Source organism: Ranitomeya imitator, chromosome 5 (genome assembly GCF_032444005.1).
Source record: "Ranitomeya imitator isolate aRanImi1 chromosome 5, aRanImi1.pri, whole genome shotgun sequence".
Taxonomy (NCBI): Eukaryota; Metazoa; Chordata; class Amphibia; order Anura; family Dendrobatidae; genus Ranitomeya; species Ranitomeya imitator.
The window spans coordinates 577,755,348-577,781,345 of NC_091286.1; the positions used below are offsets into that span (position 1 = coordinate 577,755,348).

At 45.8% G+C, this 25,998-nt stretch overlaps 1 protein-coding gene across 1 annotated transcript in view; it reads left to right on the plus strand.

The window, feature by feature from the left end:
* The window catches only part of SPHKAP (SPHK1 interactor, AKAP domain containing), a 500,233-nt gene that overhangs the window by 190,738 nt on the left and 283,497 nt on the right, over positions 1 to 25,998 (plus strand). Inside the window, exon 3 of the mRNA XM_069727823.1 lies at positions 3,316 to 3,426. Coding sequence (XP_069583924.1) covers positions 3,316 to 3,426 — 111 coding nt within the window. The remainder of the gene's footprint in view (positions 1 to 3,315; positions 3,427 to 25,998) is intronic.

The window sequence follows — 25,998 nt, forward strand, 5'->3', positions numbered from 1 at the left end:
TATTAATGATGGAGCCGCTCTGTACACTCTGTGCTCTAAAATCTTCAAATCATAGCTGCCCCTGAAATTTCTAAGTGCGAATTGGATGACTCATTCATCTTCATACTAAATGTACAGCTCTTCGTTGCACCTAGTAATGTGCCCTCAGTTCTCCCCACTCTGTACTTTGCAGAAAGCGGAGCTGCTCTGTGACTTCAGATTGCCTTCTGTTTGGTCTCTACTCGGCAATGATCTGTCCACAGCTTGTTTTCCTTTTAATAACCTGTAATTAGGCCGAGTAATTCAATTAACTGGTGTTTCGTGTCTGAGAATGGAGAGATGTGATTTGGAAGAAATTAGTTGTTTTTTATTTCTCAAATATATGCACAAGCCATTCTGAAGTCTTTCTCCGACTAACCCATTTTTATAAGGATTGCACTATAAAGAGACACCACCGCTCAGTAGGTTTCATTCTCTTAATAACCTAATGATGAGAAATGAGAAAGAAGATCTAAATCAGAAATGTGCGAAGACAATGATGCTACAACCCCACACAAAAACAAGTGAAGGATTTCTTCTTCTTACTGCATCCACTCCTGGATTTGGCTCAAAAATTGCAGTGGTGTTGTACCCGAAAAAGCTTTATGTGAAACCACTCTTAAAGAAAACCAGTCACCTGTTTTTTTTCCATAAAGCTGGGTTTACACTGCTTTGTGTGAACCCATTTAACGGACTACGTTACACCGCGGCATAACGTTGCGTAACATAGTCCGTTAATGCCGCCATTACTGGCAATGGCAAACGCATCGCTAGCGCACGCCCACAATAGACGTGCGCTAGCGATGTGCCGTCATTGAGTGACGGACCCGAGACGCGGGCTGCAGCGTTTCTGGGTCCGTCACTAGTAGCGCACTGCTAGCGCAGATGGAGCTAGCAGATGCTCCATCTGCGCTAGCGGAGTGCCAAAGTTGGCACTTGCGTTAGTGCAGTTCGTTTAACGGATTTGTTGAACGGACTGCACAACGCAAGTGTGAACCTAGCTTAAAAAGTAAGATCACCACCTTTAAGGACTTTTCTACAATATACTGTAACCTTGTAGACAAGTCCCCAATCCTCTAAAGCTCAGAGTTCATGGAAGGAGCCCATGGAGCCTTCACGATTTGAAGAGTGTTTGTGTGGAAGAATGGGCCAAAATCACAGCTGAGCAATGCATGCGAGTAGTTTCTCCATACAGGAGGCGTCTTAAAACTGTCATCACCAACAAAGGCTTTTGTACGAAGTATTAAATAAATTTAAGTAAGTGTGTTAAATACCTTTTCCATGTGTAATTTTACATTATTACACATAACTAACTAAATTTATGGACATCTACACTCACTGACAGAAGTTATGTTGCTTATCCATGTTATGTAAATAAAAGCTTATAACCTGACGTTAAATTCATCCATTGGTTGTATGAATTATTCTTTTGAAAGCTGAAACCCTCTGAAATGTGGTTTAGGTTAACAAAATAAAGTGGCATCAATGCAGAAATATTGATCAGTTAATGGACACAGAATGGTCAGATTTTGGCAAGACAAAAGTCTTGATGCCTGGTCATATAATGCACCCAATCTTAGTTTACATCCTCACCTGTGCTCAGTAAATGATCCATTAATTAGTGTGTGTATATGAAAAAGAAATCCAGCACACGAGACCTTCACTTGAACTGCAACTTGAGCTCTGACAACATGCCAAAAATCCACCCTGCGACTAAAGCCTGGATTATCAAGAGGCTGAAGACCAGATCCACTGCAGAGGTGGCTGGCACATCTAATGTGTCTAAGCGTCAAGTACAAATAATTAAAAAAAGATTTGAAGAGACTGGAGATGTGTTTGACAAGCCCAGGTCCGGCAGACCCCACAAGACAACTGCTCAGGAGGAACATTTGTTGGTTAGAAAATCCAAAGCAAGCCCCTCTTCCACTGCAGCAGAGTTCCAACAGGCCTGGTTACCTCAAGTCCCTGTGTCAACTAGAACAGTATTCTGTCTCGAAATGGCCTCCATGATCAAATCAGTGCCCAGAAGCCAGCACTAAACAAAAGGCAAATAAAAACCGTGTGGCATTTGCAAAGTCTCCCAGCCTGCTAAACAGATGGATGCTGGAAAAGTGGCAGAAGTTGGATTTCTCTGATGAATCTTCAGTAGAATTACACCATAGCTGCCGCAATTACTGCAGGAGACCTACTGGAGCCCTTATGGATCCAAAATACACCCAGAAAACAGTTAAATTTGGTGGTGGAAAGATCATGGTCTGGGGTTACATTCAGTATGGGGGTGTGCGAAACATTTGCAAGGTGGAAGGCAATATCAATAGCCTAAAATATCAAGAAGTATTAGCTATGTCTTATATTCCAAATCATAAAAGGGGTCAAATTCTGCAGCAGGATGGTGCTCCATCTCATACATCCATCTCTACAACAAAGTTCCTCCAGGCAAAAAAGATCAAGGTGCTCAAGGACTGGCCAGCCCAGTAACCACACATGAACATCGTTGAGCATGTTTGGGGTAGGATAAAAGAGGAAGCTTGGAAGACAAAACCAAAGAATCTAGATGAACTCTGGGAGGCATGTAAGACTGCATTCTTTGCTATTTCTGATGACTTTATTAATAAATGGTATGAATCATTGTTGAACCGCATGGATGCAGTACTTCAAGCTCATGGAAGTCACACAAAATATTAAATATGACTCTAATAGCACCACAACTTCATTCACCAATGTTATGCAACATATATTTGTATTTTAAGTTAATTATTTGTTTGAATATCACATTACTTTCTGTGGGCGACAAAACTTTTATCTAGCCAAAATCTGACCATTCTGTGTCCATTAACTGATCAATATTTCTACATTGATGCCAATTTATTTTCTTAACCTAAACCACATTTCGGAGGGTTTCAGCTTTCAAAAGAATAGTTTATACAACCAATGGATGAGTTTAAGCTTTTATTTACATAACATGGATAAGCGACATGACTTCTGTCGAGGAGTGTATGGTTTGATTTATTTGCATATATGGATTGGATGGATTGTTACCAGAATCTGGTGAGAATTTCATGTCAAGAACACCTTTAGAAACATATTTACTTAGAAAATTAGTGACATGTTTAGTACTTATTTCATCCTTTATATATGAAATTCCTCACCATATTTTTAAAAGACACTTAAAATGAGTTCTTCCATAAATACAAAAATCATATTTGTAATATAATTTTGTTAGTGTGCTCCATTTATAAAGATACTCCTAATATTTGCTGTCATTGATTGATTGTTTAAAATTTACTTTATTTTCAGATTATCTGTGCCAACCGACCCACAGATTCGTTAGAGTACTGGCATGAAAATTCCAAGAACCTTTGTAAGATCAACCTAGAAGAAGGGAGTATGGAGTCCAACTGCACATCTGTAAGTAACAATGTATGAAATTATACTAATCTGATTACATCTACCATGAGATCGAAATGGGGTTGTCTCAGATTAGGCAAACTCCGCTGCTTTCTTCCTGAAACAGCGCCACTTTTGTCCATTGGCTGTGTTTGGTATTGAAGATGAAACTCATCCTTATTCTATTGTGGCAGGGTTTACTGTATGTATGTGGTTCATTTCCAGCAAAACTGGGACCTTTAGCAAGTGTACAACCAATGGATATTAATGTTACTTTTTAGGAAAATTCTTGAATCATTTTTCTAATCTCAGACAACCCCAATAAGAGGACTGAGGACATTTCTTGTTTTTAATTTAGTCATTGGAATATACATGATTTTTTCTGAATGTTTGAAACGTCTTTGTAGGAAATCCTAAATCCCAAACCAGAACTGATCCAGATGTATATTATTCACATAGTATTAAAAATGTTGAAATATTCATATAATTAAACCTGAATCCCAGTAATTCCTAATCAAGGTTGAGCTTAATCCATTTAATTTGATGACTGGCAGCTTATGGCAATGGTTTTGCCTGTGGCTTTCAGAATCCAGATTTTCCTAGCATCGGTATGATATAATTGGTGGTCTGAGACCTTTTGTATGCACATAAGTCAATATCTACGGTCTGCATGAAAAGAGGAAGAGCCTTCATGCTCCCCTTTCTAATTTTCTGGTAAGAGGAGCTGCCACGAATGCAGACTATGCGACTATTTTGGATTTTAAAACAACCACCAATGTTTCATTGCAGCTGTGGGCAAAGGTGGCAGAATTTCTTGGCTTAAAGTATTATTGCTGTATAAAAAGTTCGGACTGGTAATTTATCATCTTGATAGATAATCTTAGGGTTCGTGCAGATGACTGTATTTTCGTTCTGAGTGCGATATGCCCTTGGACCAATGTTAGTCTATAGGGCTGTGCATATGTCCAGTTTTTTCCTGGCACAGAGTTTGTCCAAAGAAACAATTGCCACATGCACGATTTACATCCGATATTTGGATTGCATTTGGCCACGCAAATCAATGAGTCAGTGCAAAAGACTGAAATGCATTCGAATATCATCCGGGTGCAGTCTGATTTTCAGGAACTGACAGAATGGAGAAGATGGACACTTTTTTACCATCTTCTCCATATCTGAGAAAATCGAGTCCCGTTATGATCATAATCTGATCAAACTCAGATCAGAGTGTGATTAGCATAATTGGACCTATTTTCTCAGATGACCCTAGCAACAGACTACCTCCATCAAGTGGGCAACAAGTTAAGTCTAGAATGGCTTTAAAATACCGTATTTTCTGGCGTATAAGACGACTGGGCATATAAGACGACCCCCAACTTTTCCAGTTAAAATATAAAATCTTCTCAAAAGTCGGGGGTTGTCTTATATGCCGGGTGTCGTCTTATAGGGTGGGTGCGGAGCAATCTGCGGTCGAAGTATGTAGTGGGGAGGAGTGGTCCCGATGACGAGGTGAGGGAGCTCCTCACCAGGAAGGTATAAGTGAAGCAAACTGTCAGCGTCTGGGATGCCAGAGTTATGCAAAAAAGAGAGAGTGGTGCTGTTCCTAGAAAAACACTCCTCTTTCACTCATCTGGCTCGCCCTTGTATCCTATTATCTCCTTCTCTGCCTCTGCTTCACTTACACCTTCCCGGTGAGGTGCCCCCTCACCTCGTCATTGGGGTCGCTCCCCCCACAATATGCGGCGACCGCAGATTACTCCGCACCTGCCCTATAAGACGACACCTGGCGTATAAGACGATACCCGACTTTTGAAAACATTTTCAGGGGTTAAAAAGTAGTCTTATACGCCAGAAAATACAGTTTTTATTTTCCTGAAATGATGCTTTTCACAACATCTGTGGAGTAACCATGTCTTACTTAGATATATGCAAATTGCGTTTTCAGAGATTAAGAGAGCTAGAACTCTAGAGCCACCTATTGGAAGAAGCAATCCTAAAAGTCAATAGTGACCCTTTAATGAGCCTTGCCACATGACGTAGGCTGCAAGCCAGGCCAAAATCTCAATCTGCAGACAGTGTTTTGCGGTGCTGCCCTTCATCAGTGCAAAGTCTGAGATCTGGTTTGGCTGTGTGAGATGCATCTGACCAGGATCCAAGGGTTAACGTTTCTCCTTGTGGAGGTTGACATGCCAAGCATGGCACTCCAATACTAGAGTTTTAGTCCTCTTACTTTCTGAAAAGGCAATTTGCATATTTAATTTCACAGAGGATCATTGAAAGGCTTAAAAGTCTCCTCACAGTGCCATGACAGGCTTGACATGTCACTTTCCACAAGCAAAAATGTTACCCCTTGGATCCTGGTCAGACGCCTCTCACGCAGCCAATCCAGATTTCACACGTTGCACTGATGAGGGGCAGAACTCTTAAGTCTTAATGTCCTTCAAACATTAGGAATAGTACTACCATGAATAACATGGAGCACTGCTGTAATTTGTGCCATATATATCATTAGTGTGACATCTGGTGTAAATGACACCATTTTTTTTATATATTTGGGCATGTATGTCTGAACTTCTTACACATACTACATTGTCTAACATAACAGTCTAAAAGCCTCCATACTTCTTTTCGTAAGGGAAAATGGACTACAAATAACAATATCCATCAACTGTGGCCAAAAGCTCCGAATACCTGACAAGTACTTTTTCCTATAAGCCACATGAGTAGCTACGTTACAAGCTTGAAAGGACACAGAATATTGCTGGAGGGTTAGTAGCAGCTTGATGAGGAACTGGGCAAAGTGGCAGCTTGCCTGGCGTCCCATGGGCACGTAATTCAACTCTGCTCTATACTGATAATAATGAAACGTATTCACTGGGTTCAGATCGGCTTCTTTCAGCTTCCTGATAATCTTCATCAGGGAAATTGTGTTGGGAAGGAAAACTATTACATTTTTTACAAAGTGCATTTTAAGCATTAATGTACCAGAAATAGAAGGTGTGAGAAAAGCTTAATTCAAAGGAAACCCTACAAGAAAAGGAAAAGTATCTCTGTTAAGGGGCAGACAGGTTTTTTTTTCAGGACAAAGCTTTTATGGCTGATTTCACTGCTTTCTTTGAAGAATAATGAAAGAAATATCTTTTAGGAACCAGACTTAAGTCTTACAGGACTTGCCAGAACTGTGAACAAACTGCCAGATGGTACCCAGAAAAGCCAATATATAGATACTATTTTAAAGGGAACATGTCATGTCAGAAAACGGTATTAACTTCTTCAGGTTAACAGCGTTCTAAAGCAGTGCAGCCCCCACACTCAAAGACAGCTACTGGGAGGAAATCAACGCTATTCGTCTCGGCAGTCTCTGGCTTTCAGTCATGGAGGCATGGCGGGAGTGACTTCAATCACCAACCAGTATATAGTTTGTGGCAGCTTTAGTCACGTCCCAACTCTGACTGACAGCCAGCTCATCAGTGCATCAGTGCAAAGCTGTCTATCAGACAGTGCCAGGGAGTGGTTACAGCCATCACTCACTATGTACTGGGCGGTGACTGAAAGCCAGAGGCTGCCAGGAGGACTAAAGTTCATTTCCTCCCAGTATCCTGTCTCTCAGTCTGGCGGACGCATGGCTTTAGAACGCTATTAAACACATTTTTTTTGACATGACAGATTCCCTATAAATTGTACTTTCAGAGAGATTGGTGTAAAACATGCACAGTTTTATAATTACAGCCTATAAGGCATCAGGCGGTGTATTATTAGCAGCCAAGTCTTTTTTAGATTATCTAGGTCTTAAGTTGAAAATGCAGATTCAAGTTGAAAATACTTGTCAAAAATATGTGAGATGCAACCTCGATTGTTAAAACAATGTAATCCTCTAACTACACTAGTATGAAGTACCTTATTTACTCCACAATGTACTTGTCATATCTGTATCTGCAAATTTTATGTATTTTACTTGCTTATATACCACTATTAATTAATTTCCATAACGCTGTACAGACTTTATCATCACTGTCCTCATTGGGGCTCACAATGTAAATCAGTATGTCTTTAGAGTATGGGAGGAAATCCAGGCACACATGGGGAGAACAAATAAACTCCTTGTAGGTGTTGACCAGGGTAGAATTTGAACCCAGGACCCTGTCTCTCTGTAAGGCCTCTTTCACACGTCCAGATAATTGCGGTAGCGGAGAAATCGGTACCGGTATTATCTGTGTCCGTGTGCTCACGTAGCACATCAGTGTGGCATACATGCGGCAGCCATGTGCTGCCCGTGTGCCGACTGAGGACCACACGGACCGTGCAGGAGACAGCGTTACAGTAAGCGCTGTCCCCTGCTTTGGGTGCTGAATCCAGAATTCATTCCTTCTTCCCAGCAGCGTTCGCTGGAGAGAAGGAATGAAAAATCTTTTTTTTTCTTTTCCCTTAAAAATAAAGTTTGTGCGCCCCCTCCCGCCTCCCATCCCCTGTCCCGCTCATTACAGTGAGGAATATGCGCATATTCCTCACTGTAATGAGCGGGACCACGTGACCGCTCACAAAGGGCCTGCTGCCGGCGCTGAGAGGAGACATCGCTGGAGCTGGGTGAGTATTTCCTGGCAAGTGGGGGGGGCGCACAGGAGATGGGAGGCGGGAGGGGACGCACAAACTTTATTTTTAAGGGAAAAGAAAAAAAAGATTTTCCATTCCTTCTCTCCAGCGAACGCTGCTGGGAAGAAGGAATGAATTCCGGCTTCAGCACCACACGCAGGGGGGACAGCGCTTACTGTAGCGCTGTCTCCTGTGGGCGGTATGTGCACACGGAGGAAAGTGCACACTGTTCTCCGTGTGCACGTGTGCGGGACACTTTGCGGACCGTGCTGCCGGAGAAAAACGGACATGTCTCCGTGTTTTCAACACGAACACACGGTCCGTGAAAACACGGAGACATGTGCATAGACCCATTCATTTGATTGGATCTACGTGTGTCAGTGTCTCCGGTACGTGAGAAAACTGTCAGTACACGTACCGGAGACACTGACATGTGAAAGAGGCCTAACAGAGAGAAACTGGGCGGAAGAACTATCTGTGCTTACATCATTAACAGACAGACACATGAAGGTACCAAGGTATAAGACTGCACCATAAACCGAAAAGATGGGACTGGATATCGGCATGTATACTCTTAACAGACAGAGACTAGAGGGCAGCACTAACTATACCAACATCATTAACAGAAAGAGATTGGGATCTAAACCTACATCATCAGCAAAGAGAGACGAGAAGGCAGTACCATCTAAGACGATGTTATTGTGCTGATAAAAGGACCCTTTGCTGCCCCTTCAAGGTGAATACTGAGGTTGTTATGTGTAAGGAACCTCAACATTATTTAAAGGGTAAATTGTAAAACCCCAAACTGTCTTTTTTATACCATTTTTGCCGATATTAAAAATGGTGCAAGGGATCACACTTCAACACACCGCCTTCACTGTAAAATGTGTTCTAGTCGTCTAGAAATAAATGCTAACAATGGCAAAGCCTGAACATCAGACTAGAGTCAAGGGTTGAGAGAAGTGTCAATAGACATAGAAACACATGAGGAATCCGAGGTTCCAGATGATTAAAAATCAATATATCCTTTCTAAAGGGTTATAAAAATGTCTCCCCGCATGCAGAAAGGTGCGTCGCAGACACAAGCATTGGAAACACATTTTAAGATATTGTAGCAATACACATGGGAAGGAATTATTAGAGCCATATTTCTAAAATTAATTAGGTCTGCCATGCTTGTATGCGCATAGACTTAGTTATATGCTTCCTGTATAATGCCAGCAAGCAAGCCGTTATCAATTCAATATTGTGATTACAGAAGAAAAGTGTCACACACAGTCAGTGCTATTCTGACAAGCCTTTCTAGTTAGCCTGTGCAGGAATATCCTGGCCTCATTAAAACTGCTCATTAATGATCCAGGGTAAAGCATCTTGCTTGCTCTGTATAATATAAAATGCACATTTGCTACTACGATTACATTATTCAAATACTAAAAAGGAGAAATATCAGTAAATATTGGACTAATCATTGGCTAATATAATACTGTTAATTTTAATAAAAGACTATTTTTTCCTTGAAATAATAATGAACCTAACTTCATCCATACTTTTGTAAACTAAAGCAAATGTCCACATTAATTTTTATTTTTTTACTGTGATCATTCACTTCACAATATATCATTAATTAGCAGTTAGAGCTTTGTTTTTCTGATACATAGCTCCAAATTTCCAATGTGGACATAGACTTTATTCATATTCTGGCTTACGGCAGCCACCACTAGAGGGAGCTACTCCATACTGTCATGCACACCCTAGTGGCAGCTGCAGAAATTACACAGGGATTTGGACCTTGGTATGAGTAAAAAAAGTACACTTATAAATGGAATTGGAAGAAAATAAATGCTACATTTTACAATTTCTTTACACAAAAACACCCAAACATGAGTTTAGTTAATTACAAATATATAGATAACACTGGACATGGGGGGGGGGGGGGGGATGAACCACCACCTGAGAGTATAATCCAATAAAAATCAATATTTATTTAAACATATACTAATTTTAAAAATATATAAAATTATATATATATATATATATATATTATGTACAGACCCATAGACTTAATATGTACACCACACTGTGCAGCTCAAGGAGGAGATGTGCATTCAGAGCAGCATTTTGATCGATCAGTAAAGGTGTCCACACATTGCAGCCCATAAAATATATAATTTCATTTTCAATGATGGTACCTTTAAGTTATAATTTAAATAGATGGGTGCTCAACCTGCTCTACATAATAACATTCCCCCAATCTACCAGGAAACATATATGCTTAACCCCTTTCCAACATCAGGCGTAATATTGTAGTACACCAATGTCAGACTCCCTCGCTTTGATGTGGCTCCGGTGGTGTTTTGAACAGCTGACATGTGCTTCTAACAGCCGTGGGTAGAAACACGATCCACCCTCGCCTGTTAACTAGTTAAATGCTGCTGTCAATCTCTGCGAGCAGCATTTAACTTGCGCTTCTAGCAAGTGCACCGGAAATCCCACCCATCGGTGACCCCTTCACGTGATTGCGGGTCACCGGAGGGTTGGCATGGCAACCAGAGGTCTCCAGCAGTCCTCTATGGTTAACACTGCCGGATTACTATGAGCGCCGCCCAGTGGTTGGCGCTCATAGCAAGAGAGCATTTCTGCTACATACAGGTGATATGATCATCGCCTGTATGTAGCAGAGCCGATCAAAGTACTGCAGCTTCTGGTCTCCCATGGAGAATATTGAAAAAAGCACAAAGTAAAAAAAAATGTTTTTAAAAATATAAAAAATAAAAAATATATAAAAGTTTAAATCACCCCCCTTTCGCCCCATCCAAATTAAAACAATAAAACAAATCAAACATACACATATTTGGAATTGCCGCATTCAGAATCGCCCGATCTATCAATCTAAATAAAGAATTAACCAGATTGCTTAACGGCATAACAAGAAAAGAAAGTAAAAACACCAGAATTACGTTTTTTTGGTCACCTCAACATTGCCTTAAGATGCAATAACTGGCAATCAAAAGTAAAGAACCTAGACATGTTTGGTGTCTATGAACTTGTAATGACCTGGAGAATCATAGTAGCAGGTCAGTTTTAGCATTTAGTGAACCTAGTAAAAAAATTTACAAAAACTGTGAAATTGCACTTTTTTTGCAATTTCACCGCACTTGGATTTTTTTTCCCATTTTCCAGTACATGATATGTGAAAACCAATGGTGTCTTTCAAAAGTACAACTCGTCCTGCAAAAAAAAAAAGCCTTCTCATAGCCATTTTAACCAAAATTAAAAAAGTTATGGCTCTGGGAAAAGGGGAGCAAAAAATGAAAATGCAACACAAAAATTCCTCTGGTCGTTAAAGGGTAACAAGATGATCCTTGTTATGCCATAAGTGTCTGATAGGTGGGGTTTTATTCATGATAGAAGGAAAAAGGCAGCGATGTTTACCTGCCCAGGCCTCCAAATAATCCAGGATGCAGCGGAACCATGTAGTTAAGGTGGCGGCAACACAGGTGCAGAATTACCGATGAGGCAACCACTCTCGGCCTACCAATCCATGGAGGGGTGGTTGCTTGGTATAATACTGCACAATAGAGGCTTGTATGTGGCGCTGTTCACATACAGGTGATGCACAGCATCTGGCTTACAGCCTATTAGTGACTCCCATACTATTCGATCAGGTGGGCTGCCCAGCGCTATCCAAATGCATCCCGTGTGAACAGACACCACAATTTACAAGACCAAATAGGCCCAACTGCACCCTGAAAATAGTGTAGAAATTACATATAAAAATATGTGAGGTATTAGTCGATATTTGGCCAAGATATGCAAGCTCGCAATCCGCGTCAAGGGTCCTCACGCTTGCGAGTCCTAACACTAAACCACAAAACCACAAAAAGAGGACTTAAAATTCCTCCAAAAATGTTATTTATGGTACCACCCTATGTCAAGAGAATTTGGGTTCTCTATAGACCTGTTTGGTATTTTAGAGACTAAAACTGAACCTGCTATTTGGGCTTTTCTGTACTTGGGCTCTGTCAAACTAGCAGCAATTATTACAGAATGTCAGCTATCATGGCAATTCTGTCTGTAATAATGCTGACCCCCTGTCCACTGTTAAAAGTGCCTATAATTAGCATGTCAGCATCAAAACTGGACAGTGGTGCTTTTGGAGTATACAATAGCTGCAGGCTTATGCTGAGGAAAAGATTCAACAGACAGTGTATGATGCCACGTTAACTGTTACACTTTGTTAAATGGAATCTGTCACCAGGTTTTTGCTAACCCATCTGGGAGAAGCATGATATAGGGTAAGGACTCTGATTTCGCCAATGTATCTCTAAGGCTACGTTCACATTTGCGTTGTTGGGCGCAGCGTCGGCGACGCGACGAAACGCGACCAACAACAACAATGCAGCTTTTTGTGACGCATGCGTTGTCATAAGACCCTACAGATCAAGAATTTTGGCGCAGGGAAAATGCTACAAGTAGCGGCCTCTGCGCCCTGTCTTGTGCGTCAATATGATGCATGCGTTGTAAAACGCAGTACAACGCATACCGGCGCATGTCCATGCGCCCCCCCCCCATGTTAAAGATAGGGGCGCATGACGCATGCGTCGGTGTGCGTCGACGACGCTGTGCCCAGCAACGCAAATGTGAACGTAGCCTTACTTTACTTTATTACTGCAGTTTTCATAAAGATCTGCTGCAGATCTACCAATGCTCTGAATGCTGAGCTCTGCATAACCTCCCCCACACCACTGATTGGCAGTTTTCTTTGTATACTGTGCATTGGCAGCTTTCTGCCAATCAATGGGGGTGTGGGTTTGGACTACACGGCAGCAGGTTTACTAGTCCTCTAGTGATAATCTCCTGCTGATAAAGCAATATTTTATACCAAGCAGCACAGTAAATGACAAAGCACTGGAATCAGTGTCTCTATCTCTACATTATGATGCTGTCAGATTAGGTGGCAAAAACCCGGTGACACATTTCCTTTAATGTGTGCATCTAGACTGTATTCTGAAAGCTGAAATCTGCAACTGGAGCAATGGAGACAATGGGCAGCTGGGATGAATTGAATTTTCTTGATTTGTTGTTGTCTAGGTGTATGTGTGTTGAAGAAAAATCTCTGGATTGAATTGTTATATGTAAAAATGCACCAGATTTATCAAACTATGTGCAACCATGTAATAACCTAGGTGCAAATAATGGGAAAAGTTTGCAGCAAAAGTGACCTAAGAAAGATCCCACTTATGCTAGACCCCCCACATGTTTGTAGTTTATTGTACTACAGCTAAAATGTTTATTTGGAAAAGAGGCTTCTCTAAATGTGCGGCCTTCATGATTCATGCACCACGGAGGTGACTAACCATGGTGACTCTGGGGAGTATCTTCTGTCATATTGTGGTCTGGAGATTGCAGGACTCTTCCCTGCAAGACAGATTTGTCCACAGGGTATAGCTGCAGTCATCAAGTGAGTAATGAGAGGTGACAGCCAGAGGTTACATGTTAGACCACAGATCTGGAATGACTAGTGATACATCATAGTGATGGACTAAACAATCATTTGCATTAGGTCCAAATTTGACCATATTAGTGGAACTGACCTATGTGCTAACAGAAGCATGTAGTATATGATATTATTACATACTACATGCTATCGCATCGAGAGTACGGTGAAATGAACATCTGTGTATCCTTAGTGGGGCTAGCAGGAGCAGTGCAGATTTGAATACCGCTAGCAGCTGACGTGATGGGTCGCCCGCCGCCAGGTTGCCGATCTCCCGACAGGAGATTTTAAACACAAACACACGTGCCGACACCGCCACCGCCGGGAGATCGACAATACCACTAACAGCTGATAGATCGGCAACCTAGCGGCGGGCGACCAATCACATCAGCTGCTAGTGGTATTCAAATCTGGCACCAATACCGCTAGCAGTTGTTTGGTCGCCAGCCTTGGCGGGTGATTCAAATCCCACGCGGCACGCTCATTGGCTCAGCCGGCCAAATCCCCCGCCAAAGCCGCACGGCACCGTGCAGGTGCGGAATCCGAACAAACAATTGACATGCTGCAGAATGTAAACCGCAGCGTTTCCATGTGTTTTTCCGCAGCATGGGCACTGCGGATTGCGTTTTCCATAGGTTTACATTGTACTGTAAATGCATGGAAAGCTGCTGCGAATCCGCAGCGTCAAAACCGCTGCGGATCTGCAGCAAAATCCGAAACTTGTGCACATAGCTTAATAGTCAACCATGGGACATAGATGGCACCTGTGGGATCTTAAAGGAAATCTGATGGCTGTGGGTATGTTTCCACTTGGCGTATTTGCTGTGGATTTGATGCAGTGTCCTATCCATAGCGGCCAGATGTTACAGCATAGTGGATGGGATTTAATGAAATCCCATCTCCTCTAAGCGTGCACTGACACCTCCGCGACGTCATCCCAGGTCCTTCGCACACAACATCCCTGGGAACGGAAGGCGCAGCGTGCACCGCTGAGAGGTGGGAGGACTCTGGGGGCCATCGGAAGGTAAGTCTATCAATATTTTTTATTTTTATTATTTTTTTACAGGGATATGGTGCGCAGTCCGTGGAGGAGAGTCTCCTTTCCTCCACCCTGGGTACCAACCGCACAAGATCCGCTTATTTCCCGCATGGTGAACATAGCCCCATGTGGAAAGTAAGCGGATCAATGCATTCCTATGTGTGCAGAATCCCCGCGATTGCGCAAAATGATGAACATGCTGCGCTTTTTCCGGAATGCGTTTCCGCTCCGGAAAAAAATGCAGCATGTGCACAAAAATTGCGGAATGCATTCTAATTAATAGGATGCTTAATGTAAGCGTTTTTTCGCATTTTTATAGCGAAAAAACGTGAAAAAAATGTGAAAAATCCTGAACGTGTGCACTTAGCCTTAGTGTGTAACCACCATACAACAAGTGGGCCTGTGTACCTTCAAATGCCAGGGCTGAATTTTTGTCCCAGTCTGGCCTTGTTGTATGTACTGTATGTTGTATGTACTGTATATTGTATGTTGTATGTACTGCATGTTGTATGTACTGTATGTTGTATGTACTGTATGCAGTATGTTGTATGTACTGTACAGTATGTACTGTATGTAGTATGTTGTATGTACTGTGCAGTATGTACTGTATGTTGTATGTACAGTATGTAGTATGCACTGTATGTACTGCATGTTATATGTTGTATGTACTGTATGTTGTATATACTGTATGTACTGTATGTACTGTATGTACTGTATGTTGTAAGTACTGTATGTTGTATTAAAGAGATTACGCACTTAGCAAGCAACAAAAATGGTGAGTAACCAGTAGTAATGTACAACATAGATAATCTAATGCTTGCTGTGGAGTGAATGGCAGACCATTTGGCAGAGATCAAACTGAGACAAGAAAGAACGAACCGAACTGTGAGGTCCAATATGTGAAAATGAAAACCAATACATGTATATGGTACAAAAAGTTATTATTTATTATTGAAGAGAAAAAAGGAATGGGGGTGGTAACATGGTAATGAAAACACGAAGTGCGTGCTGCCTGTGAAACACAACAGACCAAAGGAACAACCCATGTATAACACGATACAAAAAATGAAAAAAATTGGTTGAAAAGAATATAATATATAAAAAATGAAAAAAATGGAAAAAAGTGGTGCTACGTGCACTATATGGTAAAATGGTAGTTTCTGTGCACTAATGGCTATGCAAATATTAAAAAAAAAACACATGTATGTCAGTTAATCCCATAGTGTAAAACAGATCTGGCTGTCTCAACACTTCCATTGGCCTAAGATGGGGACAAATGTGTCAAACTACTGCCGTTCCTATGTCACCTGTCAAAGAGTGGGGAAGGCGGGTCCTGCTCTTAAGGCTCCCCTGATCCCTTTGCCAGTGATAGAGGAGCCTTTCCAGAGGATCGCGGTGGACATTGTGGGCCCGCTGGCCGTCCCCAGCAGCTCTGGAAAGCAATACATCCTTACTGTGGTAAACTATGCTACCTGGTACTCAGAGGCAGTAGCTCTGTCCTCAACTAGGGCAGATCAGGTGGTAGATGCACTGCTGGCTATCTTTTCACGTGTAAGATTTCCCAGGGAGATGCTTACCGATCAAGGGACCCAATTCATGTCTCGCCTAATGGAGGCTCTCTGTAAGAGAATGCAGGTGAAGCGTCTGGTATCGAGTGCGTATCACCCACAGATCAATGGCTTGTGCGAACGCTTCAATGGTACCCTCAAACAGATGCTCTGCATGCTGGGTGAGACCCAAGGACGTGACTGGGAGCGGTACCTCCCACACCTGTGGTTCGCTTACCGAGAGGTCCCGCAGGCCTCGACGGGGTTCTCCCCCTTCGAGCTCCTGTACGGCAGGCGATTGCGGGGACCCCTTGGGTTGGTAAGGGAATCCTGGGAAGAGGAGCCAAACCCTTCTGAAGTGTCCATAGTGGAGTTTGTCATGCGCTTCCGTGACGAGATGCAGACCTTGATGCAGTTGGTGCATGACAACATGACGCAGGCTCAGGCTGACCAGAAGCACTGGTATGACAAGAAAGCCTGGAAGCGGACCTACCACGTGGGTCAAAAGGTTTGTGTGCTGATCCCCATACCAAAAAAATAAGCTTCAGGCAGCCTGGGAAGGCCCGTACGTCATCCACCAACAGCTCAACCCGGTCACCTACGTGGTCACGCTTGACCACGCTCGGGGTATGCGAAAGGCCTTTCACGTCAACATGATGAAGGCTCATCACGAATGTCAACCTTTCGTACTACCGTTCTGCAGCCTGCCGGAAGACAGGGAGGAAGACAACCTCCTGGACATGCTGGCCCAAGCCAAGGCTGGTGGGTCCATTGAGGATGTGGAGGTAAGCGCCTCACTAACCGAACCCCAGCGGTTGCAGTTGCGGACCAATCTGGAACCCTTCCGCGCTGTGTTCTCCAACCGACCTGGAAGGACTATGTTAGCAGTCCACGAGGTGGACTCTGGGAATCATGCCCCACTACAGCAAACACCCTATCGAATCTCCGATGAGGTGCAGCAGGTTATGTGCCAGGAGATCGATGAGATGTTACAGCTGGGGGTGATTCAATGGTCAAAGAGTGCATGGACCTCACCTGTAGTCTGCGTGCCAAAGAAGGATCGGACCACCTGGTTCTGCGTGGACTACAGGGGGCTCAACGCCATCACAGCGAGGAGCTGCTTGAGAGGTTAGCTGGTGCAAAATATCTGACCATAATGGATCTGAGTCGCAGATACTGGCAGATTTCCCTTAGCTCCGAGGCACAGGAGAAGTCTGCCTTTATCACACCCTTTGTACTGTATGAGTCCACGGTCATGCCCTTCGGCATGAATAATGCCCCTGCCACTTCCCAACGGATGGTCAACCACCTGCTTGAAGGACTGGAGAAGTACGCGGTGGCATGCTTGGATGACATTGCCATCTTCAGTTCCTCCTGGGAGGAACACCTGCATCATCTCGAGGAGGTGCTCAGGCGAATTCACTGAGCCGGACTCACCATCAAGCCGGGAAAGTGCCAGATGGGCATGAGAGAGGTCCACTAACTGGGGCACCGGGTAAGCGGGGGCACCCTAAAGCCAGAACCTGAGAAAGTGGGAGCGATCGTGAACTGGACCACCCCCAGGACCAAGAAACAGGTGATGTCCTTCCTGGCACTGCAGGGTACTATAGGCGCTTCATACAGCACTATAGCAGCCTGGCAAAACACTTGACGGACCTCACCAGGAAGAAGCTACCTCACATCATCAACTGGACCGACGGCTGTGAGGGGGCCTTCCAGGCGTTGAAAACAGCACTGTGCAATGCCCCTATGTTGAAAGCAGTCGACAGCAGTCGACCGTTCTTGGTGCAGACCGACGCCAGCAAGTTTGGCCTCGGTGCTGTGCTCAGCCAGGTTGACTCGGAGGACCAAGAGCACCCTGTGTTATAGCTGAGCCAGAAACTTCTGCTGAGGGAAGTGACCTACTCCACCATTGAGAAGGAGTGCCTGGCCATAGTATGGGCCCTGCAGCGCTTTCAGCCCTACTTGTATGGTCGCACCTTCACTGTGATGACTGACCACAACCCTCTGCGCTGGCTAAATGCCATGTGTGGAACCAATGGAAGGTTGCTACGCTGGAACCTTGCTCTTCGGCAGTTTGACTTCACTATCGAACACAAAATGGGCAGGGAGCATGGCAATGCGCATGGGTTGTCCCACCAGGGTGAACCTGCTGAGGTGCGCATGGCAGAGTACCGAGATGTCCTGCCTCCGTAGTGCACACCAGAAGGGAGCCGTGCGACGATAATGTAAAAAACGACGAATGGTTTTACTTATTAATTTACATGCATTTCTAGAACTTTCTGCTCTTCCTAGCTTCTTTACACACAGCCTGTACTTCTACACTTCCTTCCCCCATCCTGCAAGCCAGGAATGTTAATTAAGAAGGAATTCCTTGGTCCAAAAGAAGCACATGCTTTCCTTTGTATATATGGGAGAGAGTTAAAAGGGCATATCTTGGGCCCAATCAATGATAGAAAAATGATGGATACATATTCGGAATGTGATGTAATAGAGTTTTACAACGGGGCCTCTTGCGGCAGTCTGGCCCCAAGAGAACCAGAGAATCGGATTTCTCCTGAACCGTGTGGGATAATTAGATCACGTTTGGAGTCAATAGAAAGCAAATTTTAATATAAGAGGAATGTTGGGTGTGCTGTGACTCTGCCATGGTCTCAAGCTAAGATATGAGAATTATAAGTATTGTTAGTAAATCTGTAAATTTGAGAGAGGGGAGGGTGCAGGGAAGCCAGCCTCATTAGTGATGTCACATGCCTGCAGGTATAAGTGACTGCACTTAACCTAGCCTTCATTCTTGCCTGGGATTCCACACTATCCAGACTTCCTGATGCATTGGGACATTTGGGCTCCGCCCACCAGCATGGTTTGCCTGAAATGATCTGAGCACATGTAAGTGTTAATTTGTCATTTAATCCCTGTTTATTTTATAATTGCTGTAGATACGTTAAATTGTCTCAAATTGTAACATCTTTATATACCTTTTATAAACGCTGCCCAATCTTTTTATGGAGTAAAATATATAAATTACTAGTTTCGTTCTCTTGCTCTAAAACGTACCCTAAGTCATCTGAAGTGAATTGCGCTACTTATTTGGGTTGGCTTCGGACCCTTTTAATCGGAGCTGGTGGCAGCATACTTGTTCTGTGCATTTGGGTGTCATTGTAGCGACAGTGGCGTTGAAAATTATTGTTCCTGCCTGAGTGGGAATAGTTATATCGCCTTCGCTGCAGCGTGCCCAATAGCCAGTACATAGCAGGCAGCCTTTCTGGAGACTAATTACCCTAGGTGCAGTACCTAGTCTGACCTGAGAGTAAGGGGGGCGCCAGAGAGCTGCAAGTTGTCAAGCGGAACTATATAGCGGGATATACATAAAACCCTGCCGTTCGTGTTATATTGTAGCAGCAGTGGGATAACTAAAATAAGCCCTTGCGGTAAATTGATAGGTCAATAGCCTTGTGTGTGGTTTCGTCACATTGTTGCAGTGGAGGAATAACTAAGATAAACCCCCTGCACATGTGAAAGCCGGGCGCTGGCCAAAGGTCGCCCCGATCTGTGACATATAGTTGACAGTCACGGTGGGAATCGGGACATTGACATAGGACATGAAGAGGTTAAAGTGGGGTACCGCAGGGGTCAGTATTGGGACCTGTTCTCTTCAACATATTCATTAATGATCTGGTAGAAGGTTTACACAGTAAAATATCGATATTTGCAGATGATACAAAACTATGTAAAGCAGTTAATACAAGAGAAGATAGTATTCTGCTACAGATGGATCTGGATAAGTTGGAAACTTGGGCTGAAAGGTGGCAGATGAGGTTTAACAATGATAAATGTAAGGTTATACACATGGGAAGAAGGAATCAATATCACCATTACACACTGAATGGGAAACCACTGGGTAAATCTGACAGGGAAAAGGACTTGGGGATCCTAGTTAATGATAAACTTACCTGGAGCAGCCAGTGCCAGGCAGCAGCTGCCAAGGCAAACAGGATCATGGGGTGCATTAAAAGAGGTCTGGATACACATGATGAGAGCATTATACTGCCTCTGTACAAATCCCTAGTTAGACCGCACATGGAGTACTGTGTCCAGTTTTGGGCACCGGTGCTCACGAAGGATATAATGGAACTAGAGAGAGTACAAAGGAGGGCAACAAAATTAATAAAGGGGATGGGAGAACTACAATACCCAGATAGATTAGCGAAATTAGGATTATTTAGTCTAGAAAAAAGACGACTGAGGGGCGATCTAATAACCATGTATAAGTATATAAGGGGACAATACAAATATCTCGCTGAGGATCTGTTTATACCAAGGAAGGTGACGGGCACAAGGGGGCATTCTTTGCGTCTGGAGGAGAGAAGGTTTTTCCACCAACATAGAAGAGGATTCTTTACTGTTAGGGCAGTGAGAATCTGGAATTGCTTGCCTGAGGAGGTGGTGATGGCGAACTCAGTCGAGGGGTTCAAGAGAGGCCTGGATGTCTTCCTGGAGCAGAACAATATTGTATCATACAATTATTAGGTTCTGTAGAAGGATGTAAATCTGGGGATTTATTATGATGGAATATAGGCTGAACTGGATTTTTTCGGCCTTACTAACTATGTTACTATGTTACTAAAGGGGTTGTAAGAAATGAAAAACATGGCTGGTTTATTTCTGAAAAAGCGACACTCTTGTTAACGGGCTTTATGTGGCATTCAAGTGCATAGGACCAAGGTACAAAAACAGACACAACCCTTGGGCGCCATATCTGGACAAAAGCTTTCATCTCTTTTTTTATTTTATATATTTTTATAGTGCTTTGTAAAAAGCACTATATTGTTATTCCACCGTAGACAACTTCTTCTTCTTCTTCTTCTTCTTCTTATTATTATTCAGTCCGCAATTAATGCGGCCCGAACCGCTGCACGCACAGACTCCAGTGAGGTGTCATTTCGAAGCCAGCGTTCCTGGGAGGTGTGCTAAGTATTTTTCGTGTCGATCGGATTTGTAGTTTTGGCGCAATTGGCGTTTGAAAATTTTGTCTCAATGCATTTCAATGGGGAAATTTTGCCACAAGCTTATAATGGCAGTTATTTTGAAATTGCCTCAGAAATCAGCCCAACTGCCACCTGGCTGATTAAGTCATTGATATGCGAAGTCAGACCCAGTTACTATGCCAACGCCTACGAACTCTACATGACCCCACTAGGACACAGGTTTGCCAGATAATATCAGCTCTTAAAGTGACAGACCCACCAAATTGTTACCTGAGGTGCCAGCCCACCAAATCGGACCCAGAGTGACCCCGCCCACCAAATCGGTCCCTGAGGGTAAGTGCACCCCCGCCCCGTATGTGCAAAAGTAAGTGCACCCCTGCCCCATGTGTGCAAAAGTAAGTGCACCCCTTGTGTATGCAAAACTAAGTTCACCCCCACCCCAAGTGTGTAAAAGTAAGTGCACCCCCGCCCTGTGTGTGCAAAAGTAAGTGCACCCCCGCCCCCATGTGTGCAAAAGTAAGTGCACCCCCGCCCCCGTGTGTGCAAAAGTAAGTGCGCCCCCGGCCCCGGATGTGCAAAAGTAAGTGAACCCCTGCCCCATGTGTGCAAAAGTAAGTACACCCCTTGTGTATGCAAAACTAAGTTCACCCCCACCCCATGTGTGCAAAAGTAATTGCACCCCACCCCAAGTTTGTAAAAGTAAGTGCACCCCCGCCCTGTGTGTGCAAAAGTAAGTGCACCCCCGCCCTGTGTGTACAAAAGTAAGTGCACCCCCGCCCCCGTGTGTGCAAAAGTAAGTGCACCCCCGCCCCCGTGTGTGCAAAAGTAAGTGCACCCAGCCCCGTGTGTGAAAAGTAAGTGCGCCCCCAGCCCCGGAAGTGCAAAAGTAAGTGCACCCCCGGTCCCGGGAGTGCAAAAGTAAGTGCACCCTGCCCCGTGTGTGAAAAGTAAGTGCGCCCCCGGATGTACAAAAGTAAGTGCACCCCCGGTCCCGGGAGTGCAAAAGTAAGGGTGCCCCCGTGTGTGCAAAAGTAAGTACACCCCCGCCCCCGTGTGTGCAAAAGTAAGTGCACCCTGCCCCGTGTGTGAGAAGTAAGTGCGCTCCCGGCCCAGGATGTACAAAAGTAAGTGCGCCACCGGCCCCGGATGTGCAAAAGTAAGTGCGCCCCCGGCCCCGGGTATGCAAAAGTAAGTGCGCCCCCGGCCCCGGGTATGCAAAAGTAAGTGCGCCCCGGGTGTGCAAAAGTAAGAGCGCCCCGGCTGTGCAAAACTAAGTGGGCCCCGGCTGTGCAAAACTAAGTGCGCCCCCGGTCCCGAGGGTGAAAAGTAAGTGCACCCCGGTTCCGTGTGTGAAAAGTAAGTGCACCCGAGGTCCCGTGGGTGAAAAGTAAGTGCACCCCCAGTCCCGTGGGTGAAAAGTAAGTGCACCCCCGGTCCCGTGGGTGAAAAGTAAGTGCACCCCCAGTCTCGTGGGTGAAAAGTAAGTGCACCCCGGTCCCGTGGGTGAAAAGTAAGTGCACCCCCGATCCCGTGTGTGAAAAGTAAGTGCACCCCCGGTCCCGTGTGTGAAAAGTAAGTGCACCCCCGGTCCTGGTGTGAAAAGTAAGTGCACCCCCGGTCCTGGTGTGAAAAGTAAGTGCACCCCCGGTCCCGAGGGTGAAAAGTAAGTGCACCCCCGGTCCCGAGGGTGAAAAGTAAGTGCACCCCGGTCCTGTGTGTGAAAAGTAAGTGCACCCAAGGTCCCGTGGGTGAAAAGTAAGTGCACCCCCAGTCCCGTGGGTGAAAAGTAAGTGCACCCCCGGTCCCGTGGGTGAAAAGTAAGTGCACCCCCAGTCTCGTGGGTGAAAAGTAAGTGCACCCTGGTCCCGTGTGTGAAAAGTAAATGCACCCCGGTCCCGTGTGTGAAAAGTAAGTGAGTGCACACCTGTTCCCGTGTGTGAAATGTAAGTGCACCCCCGTTCCCGTGGGTGAAAAGTAAGTGCGCCCCGCCACCGAATGTGCAAAAGTAAGTGCGCCCCCGCCCCCGGGTGTGCAAAAGTATGTGCGCCCCCGGCCCCGGGTGTGCAAAAGTAAATGCGCCCCGGGTGTGCAAAAGTAAGTGCACCCCCAGTCCCGTGGGTCAAAAGTAAGTGCACCCCAGGTCCCGGGTGTGAAAAGTAAGTGCACCCCCGCTGCCATATGTGAAAAGTAAGTGCACCCCCTATCCCGTGTGTGAAAAGTAAGTGCACCCCCGTTCCCGTGTGTGAAAAGTAAGTGCACCCTCGGTCCCGTGGGTGAAAAGTAAGTGCACCCCGGTCCCGTGTGTGAAAAGTAAGTGCACCCCCGGTCCCGTGAGTGAAAAGTAAGTGCACCCCCGATCCCGTGTGTGAAAAGTAAGTGCACCCTCGGTCCCGTGTATTAAAAGTAAGTGCACCCCCGGTTCTGGTGTGAAAAGTAAGTGCACCCCCGGTCCCGTGGGTGAAAAGTAAGTGCACCCCGCCACCGAATTTGCAAAAGTAAGTGCACCCCCGGCCCCCGGTGTGCAAAAGTAAGTGCGCCCCCGGCCCCGGGTGTGCAAAAGTAAGTGCGCCCCGGGTGTCCCGTTGGTCAAAAGTAAGTAAACCCCAGGTCCCGGGTGTGAAAAGTAAGTGCACCCCCGGTCCCGTGGATGAAAAGTAAGCACACCCTCGGTCCCTTGGGTGAAAAGTAAGTGCACCCCTTGTTCCCGTGTGTGAAAAGTAAGTGCACCCCTGTTCCCGTGTGTGAAAAGTAAGTGCACCCCCGGTCCTGGTGTGAAAAGTAAGTACACCCCCGGTCGCATGGGTGAAAAGTAAGTGCACCATCGGTCCCGTGGGTGAAAAGTAAGTGCACCCCCGGTCCCATGGGTGAAAAGTAAGTGCACCCTCAGTCCCGTGGGTGAAAAGTAAGTGCACCCCCGGTCCCGTGGGTGAAAAGTAAGTGCACCCCTGATCCCGTGGGTGAAAAGTAAGTGCATCCCCGGTCCCGTGGGTGAAAAGTAAGTGCACCCCCGCTGCCATACGTGAAAAGTAAGTGCACCCCCGATCCCGTGTGTGAAAAATAAGTGCACCCCCGGTCCCGTGTGTGAAAAGTAAGTGCACCCCCGGTCCCGTGGGTGAAAACTAAGTGCACCCCCGGTCCCGTGTGTGAAAACTAAGTGCACCCCTGGTCCCGTGGGTGAAAAGTAAGTGCACCCAGGTCCCGTATGTGCAAAAGTAAGAGCGCCCCCGCCCCCAAATCGGACCCCGAGTGACCCCGCCCACCAAATCGAACCCAGAGTGGCCCCACCCACCAAATTGGACTCAGAGTGGCCCCGTCCACCAAATTGGACCCAGAGTGGCCCCGTCCACCAAATCGGACCCAGAGTGGCCCCGCCCACCAAATCGGACCCAGAGTGGCCCCGCTCACCAAATCGGACCCCCAGGGGCCCCACCCGCATATCGGACCCCGAGGGGCCCCGCCCGACAAATCAGACCCCCAGGAGCCCCGCCCACCAAATCGGACCCCCAGGGGCCATGCCCACCAAATCGGACCCCGCCCACCAAATCGGACCCCGAGTGGCCCCGCCCACCAAATTGGACCCGAGTGGCCCCGCCCACCAAGTCGGACCCAGAGTGGCCCCGCCCACCAAATCGGACCCAGAGTGGCCCCGCCCACCAAATCGGACCCAGAGTGGCCCCACCCACCAAATCGGTTCCTATGGTGCCCCGCCCACCAAATCAGACCCAGAGTGTCCCCGCCCACCAAATCGGACCCAAATAGGCCCCTGAGGGGCCCCGCCCACCAAACCAGCGCCTGAAGGGCACCCAAGTGTGAAAGTCTTGCAGGGGCAGCCCGGGCACCATGCCAAAGCACTATCTGTAGTTCCTTCAGGAAATACCCATCTAGTTCAGTCCGCAATTAATGCGGCCCGAACCACTGCACGCACAGACTCCAGTGAGGTGTCATTTCGAAGCCAGCATTCCTGGGAGGTGTGCTAAGTATTTTTCGTGTCGATCGGATTTGTAGTTTTGGCGCAATTGGCGTTTGAAAATTTCATCTCAATGCATTTAAATGGGAAATTGTTCCAACAATAAGAGATAATGGCTGATTTCTGAGGCAATTTCAAAATAACTGCCAACTGCCACCTGGCTGATGAGCTCATTGCTATGTGCAGTCAGACCCAGTTACTATGCCGACGCCTACGAACTCTACATGACCCCACCAGGACACAGTTTTGCCAGATAATATCAGCTCTTAAAGTGACCCCGCCCACCAAATTGTTACCTGAGGTGTCCAGCCCACCAAATCGGACCCAGTGTGACCCCGTCCACCAAATCAGACCCAGAGGGTAAGTGCACCCCCGCCCCGTATGTGCAAAAGTAAGTGCACCCCCGCCCCGTGGGTGCAAAAGTATGTGCACCCCCGGTCCCGTGGGTGAAAAGTAAGTGCATCGTCGGTCCCGTGGGTGAAAAGTAAGTGCATCGTCGGTCCCGTGGGTGAAAAGTAAGTGCACCCCCGCTGCCATATGTGAAAAGTAAGTGCACCCCCGATCCCGTGTGTGAAAAGTAAATGCATCCTCGGTCCCATGGGTGAAAAGTAAGTGCACCCTCGGTCCCGTGGGTGAAAAGTAAGTGCACCCTCGGTCCCGTGGGTGAAAAGTAAGTGCACCCCCTGCCCGTGTGTGAAAACTAAGTGCACCCCCGGTCAATGGGGGAAAAGTAAGTGCACCCCCTATCCCGTGAGTGAAAAGTAAGTGCACCCCCGCTGCCATATGTGAAAAGTAAGTGCAGCCCCGGTCCTGTGGGTGAAAAGTAAGTGCACCCCCGATCCCGTGGGTGAAAAGTAAGTGCAACGTCGGTCCTGTGGGTGAAAAATAAGTGCACCCCCGGTCCCATGGGTGAAAAGTAAGTGCACCCCCGCTGCCATATGTGAAAAGTAAGTGCACTCCCGATCCCG